The following is a 15770-nucleotide window of genomic DNA, read 5'->3' on the forward strand; positions in this document are numbered from 1 at the left end:
GAACTGAACCACAAGTGTGAACACTGTCTCAGTAAGCTATGCTTCTTCCTACTCCTTTTACTGTGCAAGTGTAAACACGATGGACTTTAATGCAACACCGTTATGCATGTTTGAAATAAACAACCATGGTTCAAGTATAATCATGAAAGTTGGAAACCCGTGTACGTTTGGCATGTAGAGCTTAAATGACAACTGTTTATTATAAATAATTACTATATGCAAAACAGTTACTATGCATGATACTTGCCACAAGAACGACTTTTCCTCCCAAATTTAAGCAACTTCCACTGCCACCTGAACAAAACTTAACGATTTTGTGTGCAAACAAACCCCTACAGGTCCTGTCATGCACCATTTTTGTTGTTGGAAGTATTTAGCCCGTGTTATTGGAGCATCCAAAATACAAAGAAGCTGCACCTGCAGTGACGCGCTGCGGCCTGGATGGAGCTGAAAAATATGTGATGTAACGTATATATTTTTCATGCCTTTCTGTTTTAGCTGATGTCCTGCGGCCACATTGAGGTAGACGAGTGAAGTACACGAAGAGGCATTATTCAGATACACCGGTGACCTTGCACTGACACACACACACACCTACCGATGCTGGTCTCAGAGAGAGTCAGCCCGCTGGACTGGAGGCTCGGTGCGGGAGGCATGGCTCGGCTATGGAGGATGGATGGATGGATCCCACCGCTTGCAAATTAAATCGACAGCGTGACGACGTATTCGTAGTAAACCTTCGAGCTGGCCGTCCGTAGTCATTGAATGAGATGAAGCGTCTGATCGACCGCCGCAGCGCCCTCCCCTCCGCTCCGACTTTCGCCGAGGCGGCGTCACTCACATGCCCGCGTCTGCTCACACGTTCGTCGGTCTCTGTCCTCGCCGCGTGTCGGTGTCTGGGCAGTGGTGGTGGGGTGGCGGCTATTGGGCTCTATGTGCGCATGTCATACGCATGGTAAAAAAAAAAACACACACATACTTACACTATACTTAAAGTATTCATTACTTTTAAATATTACGTGGAAGGTACTTCAACATTGTGTGAAAAGGCAACATCCGCTAAAATTGGCCATATTGAACCAGGTACCATTTTGTAATTTTAAGCTTAACTGAAGCTAATGAAATAAGCAGTAACCTTTGGTCTTTAACATCAACCATTGAGCTTCAAACGTACACTAGAATCATTGAATAGCAGTAAAACATATTTTAAACCAAATAATATGTACCTAAACCAGGTGCATATACTTTCACTTAAGTCAAAGAGCCTCTATATAAGTAGTTTCAAAGTGTGGGTTGGGGCCATTTGCCGCCACAGCTTTTTATTTTTTTTGGGCCAGTTGTCATGATTTGCATTCTGTTTGGTCTACTGCCCTCTGCTGTCCTGTTGCAGCTGTGCAGCGGTACCCTCTGTCCTGCTCATCTTGTTTGCTCAGCTACACCCAATTTGTAATCAAGGCCTTCTTAAGCCATGCTGTCTCGCCAGCCACATTGTTGTGAACCTTCACCAGCACCATGCATGTGCCTTCCCTTCATTACTCTTTTGCTAGGGACTCTCTTTTTGCCATTTTTTCTCGCTGCCAACTATTACCTGTAAGTTCTTGAGCCTTTTTAGTGTTTCTCCTTATTTGCAATTTGTCTATTTGTTTGTACTTTGTTAGCTTCCCAGTGACCTTTTGTCCCCGGCGTCTTTTGTTGTGCTTGGCTTTTTCTCCTTTTGTTGTAATTAAAATACTTTTTTGACACCACACAGTTTGTATCTGCTCTGGGGTCTACAAACTACAAACCCGTAACACCTGTGGCACATTCTAAAAATACACTTGAACAAGAAAACGGCAAAAACATTTTAAAATGCCCCAAAAAGTGGACATTTAATGAGGAAAAAAGTTGAAATGTTAACACTCTGTAACCTATAACACAAGGCTGAGATGTAGGCTGGAGCTACATTGGATTGGTTTTTAGCATGTTAACATTACAAATACAGGGTGTCTCCAAACATGTATACACTTTCTGCAATGGGCTGTCCTGTCAAGTATTAGCAAAGCCTTTGAAGATGTTATATTTTCAGCAAGATGGAGCACCCCCACAGTGCCATCGTGATCTTGCCAAGATGGATTGGACGGAGGGGTTTTGTTGAATACCCTCTGCGTTCACCACTAGACATTTTCTTTCTTTTACGGGGATACCTAAAAGAGAAAGTCTACGCTATGAGGTCGATAATAGCCTCAGAGTAGAGGTCGCTGAAATACTAAGGGAATTGTTTTGTGATGCGTGCGAGTCCATTGTTTCCCGTTGTCAGCGGTGTCTGGACTAGAACGGACATCAGAACAGACGATGACGAAATTTATTACATTTTCAAACTTGAACGAATTAAAATTAACACATTTGTTTGTCTATATGTGCCCTGTGATTGGCTGGTGACCAGTCCAGGGTGTACCCCGCCTGTCACCCCAAGTCAGCTGGGAGAGGCTCCAGCATGCCCCCGTGACCCTCAAAGAGTAGAAGTGGTATAGAAAATGGATGGATGGACATTTACAATTATTTAAAGTGTGTTTACGTTTTTTTTTTGGGACACCCTGTATTAAATTGGCCCCCCGGCATTGTTTGATGGTTTTAGTATGCTGCCCTATGCTGTAATATAGAACCTCTATATTTTTTAATATAGATCCTCTATATTCCAGGAGTGTGCTGCTGTTTTCCGGACATAATGGACAATTTGTTCATGAAGCGGTTTTAAAAAATAATGTGACTTTTAATCGTGGCGTGTGCCGCCATCTGCTGTCAGACATACGTAACCGCGGTCCACTGAAAACAACTTTATTTATATAATGCAAATGAACAAGTACCACGATTGACAAATACGTCACCCGAAGCAATTATTTTTCGAAAGGTTGTGTAGCCTTAAGTAAAACACTTTATGAAGGTGTTAATACACCACACATCAAGTCTGGTGTCAAACTACACGCTAGAAACTCCAAGATAAGAGTCGTGTGTGCAATTTGTGTACTGGAGGGCCTCAACTTCATCAGCTGCCTAACTTTAAGCACCAAACATAACATGTGCTATAAAGACAGATGCATTGAAGTCACTTTTTAAATGCAAAAGCTCCACCGGTGGCCCCTTTTAGCAAAAGTGCACCATGCTGAGAACATCCACACAAAGAAGTACGCGCGCATGCACCTTCCAAATATCCCAAATCTCTTTTTTTTTCCATGACGCAATGTCTCTTTTCATGTAAAACGGTCTAACAAAAAGGCACCCTTACAAGTCCTCCTCTCACACTTGCACCCGGGCTAACACGGTTAGCGCAACGTGACTGGAGTGCAGATGGTAGTGAGGGGGTGTGTGTGTTTGCGCGCGCGTGTGTGTGTGTGTGTGGAAGGACTCCTTGAACTTATGTTGAACACTTTGCAACAAGGCTCTGCAAGAGGAAAGCATGCGACAATACGTGCCGTGGTGTCATTAATTGTGCTGAAAAGAGAATAAGAAGAAAAAAAAAGCTAAACATTTTTGGGGCAGCGGTCTTTGCACAGGTGCATCAGTTAGACGGGAGGACAATGACTGGCGGTGTCTTTGTGCTGCAATGAGCTATAAATATTGCATTCAGGCATCGCTATAGCACACAATGAGTGATGGTGTGCGTGTGCAGAATGCAGCGCCGGGTTCCAAACCGTTGCCAAAATGTGGACTGAACCCTCCAAAAAAAAAAGACTTAGGAAGTATCCCACCCCCCATGTTTCTCTGTCCTGAGTTCATTCACTATGTTGGGCGTTTAGCTGAAGGAGGCTCTCCGCAGCACTAAAACTTTCTAATGAAATCCCCCCAAAACTTTTGACGAACAGCATTTTTTATATTCCTTATTAAGTTTTTTTCCCCCACACGTTAACCTGCTATTCCACTGAAAAAACAACTTCAGGTACGGCACTTTTTTTTGTTTTACGATTCTATCACTGGTTTTGGTGCAATCTTTTCTGAAAATGTTCACATTTGATGATGATGTAGAAGTTGACCTTTTCTCCCTGGTAAGAAGATGGAGCCCAGTTCCACAGAGGGAGGAGCTGAGGAGATCCCGCTCCCGAAAAGTCCAGTAAGTGCAAAAAGTCCATAAAATGCATGCAAAAAGTTGTTGTAATTTCATTGCACGGCAATTATTTAAAAAGCCTGTTTGCGTTCACTGCTAAAAGGTTGTGACTATTAGGGGACACTTACTTGCACATTGCGTCCCCTCTGGGGTGCGTGTGTCCTGGCTAAGAGTCCAAACATCTGGACAGAAGAAGCAGGAGGTTCTGCTTCAAGGGGAGGTCATCTCTCCCAATGAGGGCTGCAAAGGTCACCAGAGGGTTTTTTATGATCTGTGTGAAACAAGGGACAGAGAGGATAGCACCACATCATTAGCATGCAGTGAAGTGTCAGGTCGTCTTCATATGTCGCTCATACTTTCCTGAATTCCTTTTTTTCTTGAGGACAATGTGCGTTGAGCGTCTTCTTCCCTCTTCTCTCCGCCAGCCTCCAAAGGTGATCCTCAAACATGGGCAGGAGCTGGAGGAGGAGCAGGAGGAGCTGGCCGAGCATCAGCCTCTGGAGCAGGAAGACCTCAACTTTGAGCGCTGGAAGCGCAGGCCCTTACCCAGAAGGACGCTGCACCAGAAGATCAGCGACTTGAAAACGTACCTGTGGAATGCCGAGACCAAGGAGTTCATGGGCCGCTCGGGAAAGAGCTGGAGTGAGTTGACCGGTGTTGCATTTTTGAATTTTGGGTTAAAAACAGCTGTCTTTTAAATGTCTCCGCACTTGGGAATACATGTATTTAGTGCTGCGAGTGTGTGTGTGGTCAGTGTTTACATAGGTGCACCGACAATTCCCGACAAAAACAGGCTGCCTGGGGACAGGGGGCCCCAGCGGGAGTACGCTCCTCCAGCCTCGCGTTAGCCAGAAATCACATTCCATCTCCGTCTTAGCATGCCCTCCACATCCTTGTTCCCAGGCCGCGGCCACCCCCAACACTGAACTCATCATGCACGCACGTCCCCACTCAGTGCAGGCATGGACAACATGTACGCATCTCCTTATTAAGTCCAATTTGAAACGTTGCTGCAGGGAATTTGGCACATGTGCAACTGTGTTTTACCTAAAATGTCAAGAAACTCTACAAGTTAACATCCAAGAATGTCGCATCCCTTCCATGCTGCCATGCCAGTGCACCCTTGAGGAGAAATGGGGCCCATGTATTCTCGAAATAACACCCCCCCCCCAAAGCCCTGTGAGTGAGTGAGCAAGAGTAGGGGGGGACAATACCAGAGCAGGCTGATTGGTTGCTCCTTGGAGCTGGCCCGGGCCCCCATGGCTGCAAGGACCTTCACTACGACGTCAACCGGAGGTTCAATGTGTTCCTGAGTGAAAAGACAGCTGGAAGAATTCTCACTGGGCTCAAACAGAAAGGCCTTTGTGGAACCCCGGGGGGGACACCAGACGTGGCTGCAGCTATCTTACGACCTGTGGAAAATGCCCACACAGCAAAATGTGTCATTTAAAACAAGAAATTGACATTTTCCCTCAAAATCGATTTAAAAAATTGCATATGAACGAGAACTAAAGTGATCTGAAAGTACCGTAGTTTCCGGTGTATGAACCATTACTTTTTTCTTCAACTTTGAACCCTGCATCTTACACAGCGGTGCGGCTAATTTATGGCTAATTTCTAATCTTGTGACATCTCCGTTACTTCAGAACTACTACTGATTGGTTAAATACTGTGCCGCTCGCAAGTCAGTGAGGGAACGGGAGCTCTTTCTTTGGCAGGAGCCAATCACGATCTACGTATCAGTGCACTTACAATAATGTCAACCCATTGGAAATCGCAGGTATATAATGACTGTTATATATAACAGTGTCATCTTTCAAAGCACACTAAACTCATCACACAGCAACTTAACACTCAAAAGGTATACCTAATAAATATACAAACATGTACCAATGCGAGTTTAAAAAGGAAAAAAAAGCCAACTCTTATAACGTCTGAGCAACGCATTCATTGGTGCCTACCGGGGAGCTGCAATGACGTCAGCCTCCCTCTGGGCTCCTCTTGCTACCTCTGGTGGACAGAGATAGCACTGCAGCGCCATCCATTCATCCATCCATCCATCTTCTGTGCTGATTGTCCTCCAAATAAATGCTTCACTCAGATGAAATGCTATAATGCATTATTTTTTCAATGTAAACTCATATTGGTACATGTTTGTATATTTATTAGGTATACCTTTTGAGTGTTAAGATGCTGTGTGATGAGTTTAGTGTAGTTTGTAAGATGACAACGTGAGTCAGATATTGAGTAATGGCATCCTGCAATCTCCAATGGGTTGACAAGCTCATTGTGAGTTTTTTCATAGCTCATGATTGGCTCCTGTCAAATCAAGAGCTGCCTGGTTTTCACAGACTCTGCGTGCCACAATATGCCATTTTATGATGTGGACATGTGCGGCTTATATACGTACAAAGGACTTTTTTTTCCTCTGAATGTAGCGGGTGTGCCTTATACACCGGAATTTAGGGTAATCCATCAATACACAAAATGAATCATTAATCAGTATTAATACACATATTGTACAGGGTCCCCCATGCAGGCTCAAGGACCCCGCAAATGACCATAAAAAATTAATTTCAACCCACTAAAATGTTCAAATAAAATACATTCTAACCTAGAAGGCCTTGATCCAGCTGTGCACAAGTGGTCTCATTGAATTCAGTGCTTAAATGCAAGAATACGCATGAGAGGAATGAGGTGCAGTGCCCCATCAGAACCAGAAGGTGGTGCAGTTTTTCCCCTTCCCTCCAAGATTATCTATACAGTAGCATATTTGATATTTAATACAGAGGAAACTGCCTCTTTTGACTAGTAGGCGTGGCTTGTGCCACTTTTTTTTATTGCTTTAACAGGTAGATTATGAATGAGCCCAAATTCTGATTCTGCTGATGTTTGTTGCCGTGTTTACTAGCTAGCTAAGATTTTATTCCAATTCTTACCATTTGTTACAAAAAAAACAGTGATTGGTGTTGTTTAAAATAAACTACCACTGCTATTTTCTTCCAGGCCTCATTCTTCTCTTCTACGCTGCACTTTACATTTTCCTGGCGGCCATGTTTGGCGGCTGTTTGTTTTGCCTCATGTGGTCCATCAGTCCCTACCATCCCACCTACAACGACAGAGTGATGCCACCAGGTAACAGAACCTCACGACCGTAAAGCTGAACACGGACACCGGCTCAATTTTTGTTCCATAGCAAAATTGTTATGTAAATACTTAACGTTCCTAATTAAAGTGTAAAAAAAAAAGTAATAGTAATATTGTATGTTGGTGCTGGAGGCTTTGAACGTGAGTACTTCACATCACTTCCTGTGCATTCTTTTCACGTTGTGCTTCTCTTAACTTCTCTTATGCTCATTTATTTTGGAACAAGTGTCCCAAAAAGCCAAGTAAAAAGCTAGGTTTCGGTTGAGGTCTTGTGCAATATGCATGATGGCAGTTCAAACGTATTTTCGTCTAACTGTACACCAGTAGTGTGTGCGAGGCTTGTCTACGTCCACTCGTGTCTCGTCACAGTTGACTGTCTGTGGGTCTCCACTGGCAGGTATGACCATGGCGCCACACCTGGAAGGCCACGATATTGCCTTCAACGCCTCCGACCGCAAATCGTGGAAGAAGTACGCCCGATCCATGGATGAATATCTAAGACGTGAGTGTGAGGTGCTCAAAAGGCCTCGGAGGAGTTAAAACGAACCGGGCTCGCCGTTAGCTAATCCTCCTTGGTACCTTTGTCCTGTATTCTCTTTGGTTCCTGCACTGCATGCTGGGAAGGGAAGCCTCTTTGTATGCAGGGGTTTTCTTTCCACCTCCCCTTTTATTCATGCATTCAAGCTGACTTGGCAGGGCAAAGGAAAGGTTTATTTATGCCCCCCTCACCCTGTCGGCCTAACACTTTTTTTCCCCCCAGCGTACAACGACGGCGCGCAGGAGAGGAAGAACATCCGTTGCACGCACAACAGGTACTTCATGCAGGAAGACCTGGAGGAGGACGCCGAGAGAAAAGCGTGCCAGTTCAAGAGGTCCTGGCTGGGGGACTGTTCGGGCCTGCAGGACCCCCACTATGGCTACTCGCAGGGGAGGCCTTGTGTCCTCCTGCGAATGAACCGGGTAAGATGAGGTCTTCAGGGACGGTTATGATTTTGTGCTAGCATGTGCTATGCAAACATTTCTTGTAAATATTCACTTATACGGGAATAATGCATTTTGCACCATCTGGACATTTTCATGGCCGAAATGGACATATAAAAACTGCGATATATATAAATATTTTTCATCATTTTTCATAAATCACGAAAAGAACTTCAGACTTTCTCAAAAGTACCAAGCATTCAATCATTTAAGCAATTTGAACACTTTAAAAGCTCCAATATTTTAATATTTACCATATAACGTCATTAGAGTCTTGGATATCACTAAATTGATATCATTGCATTATTGTTTTCAATTGAGCCACTGGACACCTTCATGGCCGCATTGACTTCCATTTCAACCATGTTTCGTTCATCTCACGGCCATTACAGTACAAAAGCCTGTATTTTGTCATGTCAGCATTACATTCTGAAGAAAAGTAGCATATATCACATTTTTTACTGTATCCCACCACTGAGCAGGTGCATGCAACAACACAGACGGGCTAACTCTTCAGGTCAGGGCTCTGCGGTCTGCCTGCACCTCAAGGAGGAATAGCACCCTTTTGAGGACAAGAATGTACACATTCTGGACAGAGAAGAAGGATGGTTTGAAAGAGGAGTGAGGGAAGCCATCTACGTTAAGGATGAGAAGCCACCTCTGCACGGGGAGGGGGGTCTACGACACTACCTTTCTTCCACATACAGTGGTGTGAAAAACTGTTTGCCTCCTTCCTGATTTATTATTTTGTGCATGTTTGTCACACTTCAATGTTTCAGGTCATCGAACTAATTTAAATGTTAGTCAATGACAACACAACTGAACACAAAATGGAGTTTTTAAATGAAAGTTTTTATTATTAAGTGAGGAAAAAAATCCAAACCTACATGGCACTGTGTGAAATTGTGATTGCCCCCTAAACCTAATAAATGGTTGGGCCACCCTTAGCAGCAACAACTGCAATCAAGCATTTGCGATAACTTGCAATGAGTCTCTTACAGCGCTGTGGAGGAATTTTGGCCCTCTCATCTTTGCAGAATTGTTGTAATTCAGCCACATTGGAGGGTTTTCCAGCATGCACCGTCTTTTTAAGGTCATGCCACAGCATCTCAATAGGATTCAGGTCAGGACTTTGACTAGGCCACTCCAAAGCCTTCATTTTGTTTTTCTTCAGTCATTCAGAGGTGGACTAGCTGGTGTGTTTTGGATCATTGTCCTGCTGCAGAACCAAAGTTTGTTTCAGCTTGAGGTTACGAACAGATGGCCGGACATTCTCCTTCAGGATTTTTTCGTAGACAGCAGAATTCATGGTTCCATTTATCACAGCAAGTCTTCCAGCTCATAAAGCAGCAAAACAGTCCAGACCATCACCCTACCACCACCATATTTTACTGTTGGTATGATGTTCTTTTTTTTTAAATGCGGCGTTACTTGACGCCAGATGTAACGGTGAGAGGTGAGACCATTACTCACATAGGGGTGGCAATAAGTTGCGACCTGAATTGTCTAGATGGCCAGTGGGGTGGCCGGAGAGTGGTGGCCGTGGCCCCCTGTAGCGCCACCACTGCTCTTGGGCCGTCTATTAGAGCAATTAATAGCTGAGGATATGTTTTCAATGCATAGTTTCTGGATTCTGCTCCCCATCATGGCGGCCAAATCCAACAGAATTGGATGCCGATCAGCACTCATGTTTTAACTCTAGACTCCTTGGTTTACAGTACATGCCCACTCTTGCTGCTACAGAGAGCTTCCATTATTAACAGATTTATGTGTTGAATCACGCTTCAGAATTTAAGCCAAAGTCAACATAGTGAGAAAACTTGACCGGAACCGACCAAAATAATCATGGAAAACGTACCTACCGCTTGCAGTTCATGCAAGACGCGCTTTTATTGACAGCTCCTCCATTAAAACAGGCAGCTCTCTTCTGTTGTGTGGTGCAGTGAAATGCGTCCAAGCGGAAACAGCGGTTAGGCTGAACTAATGTTCTGCACCACAGAGCCGTGTTTGTCAAATTTGTCCCCCTGGTGTGGGGGTGGCCACAGGGGCGGCCAGAGAGTGACCAAGGGTGGCCACAGCCACCCTGTAGCTCCGCCACTGGACACACACCTTCCAAAAAGTTAAAGTTTTGTCTTGTCAGATCACAGAGAATATTCCCAAATGTCTTGGGGTCATCAAGATGTTTTCTGGCAAAATTCAGATGAGCCTTCATGTTCTTTTTGTTCAGCAGTGGTTTTTGTCTTGGAACTCTGTCATGCACGCCGTTTTTTCCCACTGTCTTTCTTAGGGTGGAGTCATGAACACTGACCTTAACTGAGGCAAGTGAGGCCTGCAGTTCATTGGATGTTGTTGTGGGGTCTTTTGTGACCTCATTTTGGTTGGCCAGCCACTCCTGGGAAGGTTCACCACTGGACCATGTTTTCACCATTTGTGGATAATGGCTCTCACTGTGGTTCGCTGGAGTCCCAAAGCTTTAGAAATGGCTTTATAACCTCCAGACTGATAGAGCTCAATTAATCTCAATGAAGTTAGGTGATAATGGGGGGAAATCACTTTTTCACACAGGGCCATGTAGGTTTGGATTCCCACCCCCCCTCAATAATAAAAAATTTCATTTCAAAACTGCATTTTGTGTTTAGTAGTGTTGCCACTGACTAATATTTAAATTGGTTTAATGATCTGAAACATTTAAGTGTGACAAACATGCAAAAATATAAGAAATCAGGATGGGGACAAACACTTTTTCACACCACTGTACAATGTTGTCCTTTCATCCCTTCCTAAAAGACTCAGTCTTTTAGCCTCTAAAAAATAACAAGGCACAGCCACCTTCATTTCAGGTGCGTCCATGACCATCATTACATTTCAATGGGATGCTAACAAAGGTGATACCACCCAAACGACCAGCGTTGGCGGGCAGACGCCCCACTCTGTTGTATCTTAACGATCGTCATATGACACCACTAAAGACCCAGGTCTACCCCTATACAGGATAAATAGATTGGATCTTGCACCAAGCTCGCAGACTAGAGCTGTCCTATCTAGTCTGATTGGTGTGTGTCCCACCTAGTCTTTGAGCATGAACTGATGTAGCCTACTCGCATGAGAGCCGAAACTACTTCTAAGACAACCTGAACAGTCCACCTGCAATTGATTGAATGCTTGTATAGTTCTCAAAATCCTTCAAATGATTGAATGTTTGTTCATTTTATAAGCAAGTTTGATGTTGATTCAGTTTGATTCATGAAAAAAAGACGTGTTGTTGTTGCAAGGCAGTGATGTCACACAGTGACACCGTGTGCCCATTTTAGGTAGTGAACAAAAAGTTGAAACTTGAAATTTGCTATGTAATAGGCTCAATTTTACCAGTACATTTGTTTTGTCTACTTCAATTTAAAGGTTTTTTTCAAAACTGTTTTATATTGTAGCGGACTTGGAATTGTAGCGTCAACTTGTAACTTATAACACAACAAGTCAGGATCTGCATTTACTTCTGTGGAACAACTGCAAGGAGGGTCACTATTAGCAGGAGCACACACGGCAGCATTCCCTGACCTGCTCAAACGTCCACGTTATGGCAGCAGACGCGTTTCTTCCTGTGCGCGTCTCTGTAAAGAGTCCCCCTTGCAACAGCAACCTCAAAAAAATAATGTTCCATCAAAACATAAATGCAGGTTTTGAGTACGTTCTTCACAAAAAACACAGTATTTTAAATCAAAGATTCCACTCAGCTACAATATGAAGAAAATAACTGTTTTAATTGCAATTTGGTGCCATTCAATTGGAGTGTTTAACTTAAAATATCATATTTTTGCTTATAGATTCTTGGATACCTGCCTGGCCAAGGGAAACCAATAAACGTGACTTGTGGAGTGAAGGTCAGCCATCAATCAATCAATTAATCCATCCACCTGTGAAAGTATCACCTTGTGCTTACCAAGTGCCCAATCAGATTTCACCGATGCTCCTATGCTGATCACAACCACTAGGGGTGATACATGTACGGTATCTGGGGATTTGTTTGATACTTGATGGTTGAATTATAGTACACTTGACAAATCGGTTGTCAAACTGTGGCACAAGTACTGCTGGTGGTACGCAGACTCAATCTAGTGGTATGCAGGAACATCAGAACAAAAATACTATTACAGTAGTAAGAAAACAATGTGAAATAATTATAAATGATGAATACATTGAACTTATTGTTGATGCGGACTTCCCATACATACCGGCGAGATTCAATTCAATAGTGTTTCTCACCTTTATCAAAGTGCTGGCACTCCCAACTTTCTTTGGCCCCATGACAGATTGTTTAGCAGTCACAATATAAAAAAAGCATGCACAGTGAGTCAGCAACATGTAGGGTGCTTTGTATGGGTACTTGACTTTGCAGAACAATACAGTATGGGGCAGATAGACTGGTTTGTTACGCGCAATCTTGTATGGAAACCGAGACAGTGGACGAGAACAGAGGCAAAATTTTCTATACATTATGTGAATTTTTTTTTTTCCAGAAAGGACCACCAGAAGCCTTGGGAGAGTTACAGTTTTTCCCTAAGAGTATTTTTGACCTGAAGTACTACCCTTACTACGGGAAACTGCGACATGTAAGCGCCATTTTTTGTTGCTAAATGTAAACGTCTGATCACCTTTATGTACGTGCCATGTGGCTCCCTTAGGTGAACTATTCATCTCCCGTGGTGGCCGTGCGCTTCGCGGGAGTGCAGTACGACACTCACATCCAAGTACAGTGCAAACTGAACGGCAAGGGCATCGTCAACGACTCACCCACCGACCGCTACCTTGGCAGCGTCACCTTCTCCTTGGAGGTGGGCGCGTAGGACCTGCAGGATGGCTGGTTATGTTTTGTTTTTGTTTTTTTTTCACCATACGTAATTTTTTATTCTCGTCAGACCTTAACTGTACCACAACAAGCACAATTACACTCAGTTGCGCATGTCTTGTGTTAATTATTAGTACATTTAATCCAGCGAAGAGTTTTGTTTCCTTGTCTATGCAAATCCAATTAATACAGTAATTAACGGTTTTTAGATAATTTTTTTTGTGCAAATATATATATATATATATATATACACACACACACACACGTTAGAATATGGTTTTGTGTGAGTGTACTAATTGTTTTGTGCATGTATTTTTAAAACATGTATATTTGAAGGAATATCATGCAAACAATGAATGCACTGTACTTACATAATAAAAAGTGAAAAATCGTACTTTTTCCCCCACACAACATGCCTTCTTTTATATATAAAGTATATAGGGAGAGAGAGAGAGAGAGAGAGAGCTTAAAATACTACCTGTTCTTTAATTAATACATCTTGAAATGTGCTACTAAACCTTACGCCAATGTTGTATTTATTCCTGTTGTAGCTCTTGTAATAAACACAATGACATGTATGGTCAACTTTTGTGTGCCACATTAAAAAATAATGAAATGCTGGAGGAGGGCGTACATTTTTTGGAATCCTTATTTAGGATAATTAGAATCATAATCACCATCAGTACCAGACACCCCTCTCAATGAATAAAGCAACAGAACCTACATTTTGAACAATATTGTCCCAGTGCACAATGCAAGGTAGATTAAAGGCATACCCGGATGACCTCCGACATATGCTTAGAAATAGAATTCATCTGTTCCAGGGTTAAAACTGTCACCGACAGGTTTCGTTGTGAGCAAGACCTAAACACTCGTCACAGTCACGTGAGTGTAAAAAGAAGCTAGCCGCCACATACAAGTGAAAACATAAAATACCCTTTGATGAGGCCTGATTGAAGTGTGGCGTTTGGGGGAGTGGAGTCGCAGTCATGCATGAACATTCTTAACTGTCATAAAAAGTGTCGGAAGAAGTTAACTGTTTCATTCAAAAAACTAAACGATAACGGTATACTCTTGAAGATGTGCCACAGGCTTGGTGGTGAGCATGTAGCGGGAGGATGATGGTGTGTGCCGGGGAGGCGAGTCTCTTCACATTAAGACTTGGCAATGAGCGTTCGTAATGAACGCACTTTGTTTTTTAGCCATACTGTACTGAGCAGGCAGGTCAGAGACATTTGTAATGCTTTCCTACATCACAATAAACACCATTTCCTGTTCTATGGTTATCATCACACGTCATTAAGGGGTGGGACTATACTCCTGAGTGACTTTTGTGCACATTACATTTGTCAACCCTTTGAATTTTTTTTGTTGTTATAATGTACAGAGCAGCCAGGAGAGAGGTTGCAACAAGTTCCACTTCGAGTTCTATGCTTATCATTACACATTTACTCCTTTTGGCATTACTGGCACATATCTAATCAAAGTAAGGGGCTGAAGATGGCCAATGCAGTCTTCAAAGAGGCACAATATTCCTCTGGGAGGTGATAATGTGAGCCGAAACATTGCTCGCAACACTCTTCCTCTTTGCCCCAGGATGAAACAGTGCCCGCTACACACTTTCCCCTTCTACGCTCAGGATGAACATGCATCGTGATCCCTATGAACTCAATCGCGTGTGTACTTTGTACTATGGTGTGGTCTGCTGGGGGAGCGGCGTCACAGTAGCTGACAGGAAGAGGTTGGACAAGCTCATTAAGAAGGCCGGCACTGTCCTGGGATGTCCTCTGCAACAGGTGGAGGAGGTGGGCAAGAGGAGGATGACAGACAAGCTGTCCTCCATGATGAACAAAGACTCCCACCCCCTCCAACACACACTCACTGCACTAAGGAGCTCCATTAGTGACAGGATGAAACATCCCAAGTGTGTGAAGGAGAGGTATCGCATGATGTCTTTCCTTCTATATAAACTGCTCCAATAATCCTGTACAATAACTGTGCAATAAACCTGTGGCTGATTAACACGTACTTAGCTGTAAAAAGTGGATATAACTTCTTGATTTGCATTGCCTTGATTTTGCACTTTCTATGCTCTTGTGTGCTTTTGCTGCTGTAAACCTGGAACTTCCCCTTGTGGGATTAATAAAGGCATATCTCATCTTATCTTACTTTACAGCCTTCTCATGTTGGGATATAAACTAGGGACATTTTCATTTGTTTTGGGACCCCCAAATGGGTGAATGTTTGTCAACTCCAACTGCACTAAAGAAGAGATCAACTTGACGTGAGGTTGTTTAACAGCTGTTCTATCATTACACGTTTGGCTACAACCCTTATATAAACTCGGGGTCTAGCTAAAGGCCCCACTCCTGTAGATGGATGGATGTCCAGATAAGGGACCACTTCTGGTCCCGCCACGTCATTTGTCAGCATTTACAACTCTTAACCTCTTCTTCCTCAAACTGCAGCTGCGTCTTTGAGCGGTTTCTCAATACTCCATGACAGTTACCATCATTAAAAAAAAAAAAGTTGTGAGATTTAACATCATGCATGACAGTGCACCTCTGACATTTTGTCTGAGTTCAGATGGGTATTTAGACAGAAATCTTAAACAAGTTCCAAATTGTACACTTTTAAGGTGTACTGCAAAACGTGGAAGATGTTATAACGCTACTAACGCTGCTGTTTTGTACGTTTTCACTACCATAAACAACCAAAGTC

At 43.2% G+C, this 15770-nt stretch overlaps 2 protein-coding genes across 8 annotated transcripts in view; one reads left to right on the top strand and one right to left on the bottom strand.

Annotated features, from left to right (window-relative positions):
- tmem255a (transmembrane protein 255A) overlaps positions 1 to 4808 on the bottom strand; it is a 23929-nt gene extending 19121 nt beyond the window's left edge. For 4 of the 5 annotated variants that reach the window (XM_054792992.1, XM_054792993.1, XM_054792991.1 and 1 more), the window contains exon 1: positions 599 to 926. In XM_054792992.1, the coding sequence (XP_054648967.1) occupies positions 599 to 656 (58 nt within the window). In that variant the 5' untranslated portion in view covers positions 657 to 926. Of the gene's footprint in view, positions 1 to 598; positions 927 to 4206; positions 4350 to 4434 lie in introns of those variants that run through there. The other variant, XM_054792994.1, reaches the window with a different exon arrangement.
- On the top strand, positions 3518 to 13116 carry atp1b4 (ATPase Na+/K+ transporting subunit beta 4). Of its 3 annotated transcripts, none has more exons than XM_054792997.1 (9): positions 3518 to 3913; positions 4025 to 4084; positions 4504 to 4720; positions 7085 to 7213; positions 7623 to 7727; positions 7986 to 8185; positions 12028 to 12084; positions 12721 to 12813; positions 12886 to 13116. In XM_054792997.1, the coding sequence occupies exons 2-9, from the start codon at positions 4028 to 4030 to the stop codon at positions 13045 to 13047; spliced, it is 1020 nt and encodes a 339-aa protein (XP_054648972.1). In that variant the 5' UTR covers positions 3518 to 3913; positions 4025 to 4027; the 3' UTR covers positions 13048 to 13116. The 3 variants fall into 3 exon arrangements, with proteins under 3 accessions (XP_054648972.1, XP_054648971.1, XP_054648970.1); XM_054792996.1 differs by having other exon boundaries at positions 3523 to 3913; positions 4028 to 4084; XM_054792995.1 differs by having other exon boundaries at positions 3526 to 3913; positions 4000 to 4084.
- The last annotated feature ends 2654 nt before the right edge of the window (positions 13117 to 15770 follow it).

The sequence above is a fragment of the Dunckerocampus dactyliophorus genome, chromosome 11, assembly GCF_027744805.1.
Source record: "Dunckerocampus dactyliophorus isolate RoL2022-P2 chromosome 11, RoL_Ddac_1.1, whole genome shotgun sequence".
Lineage (NCBI taxonomy): Eukaryota > Metazoa > Chordata > Actinopteri > Syngnathiformes > Syngnathidae > Dunckerocampus > Dunckerocampus dactyliophorus.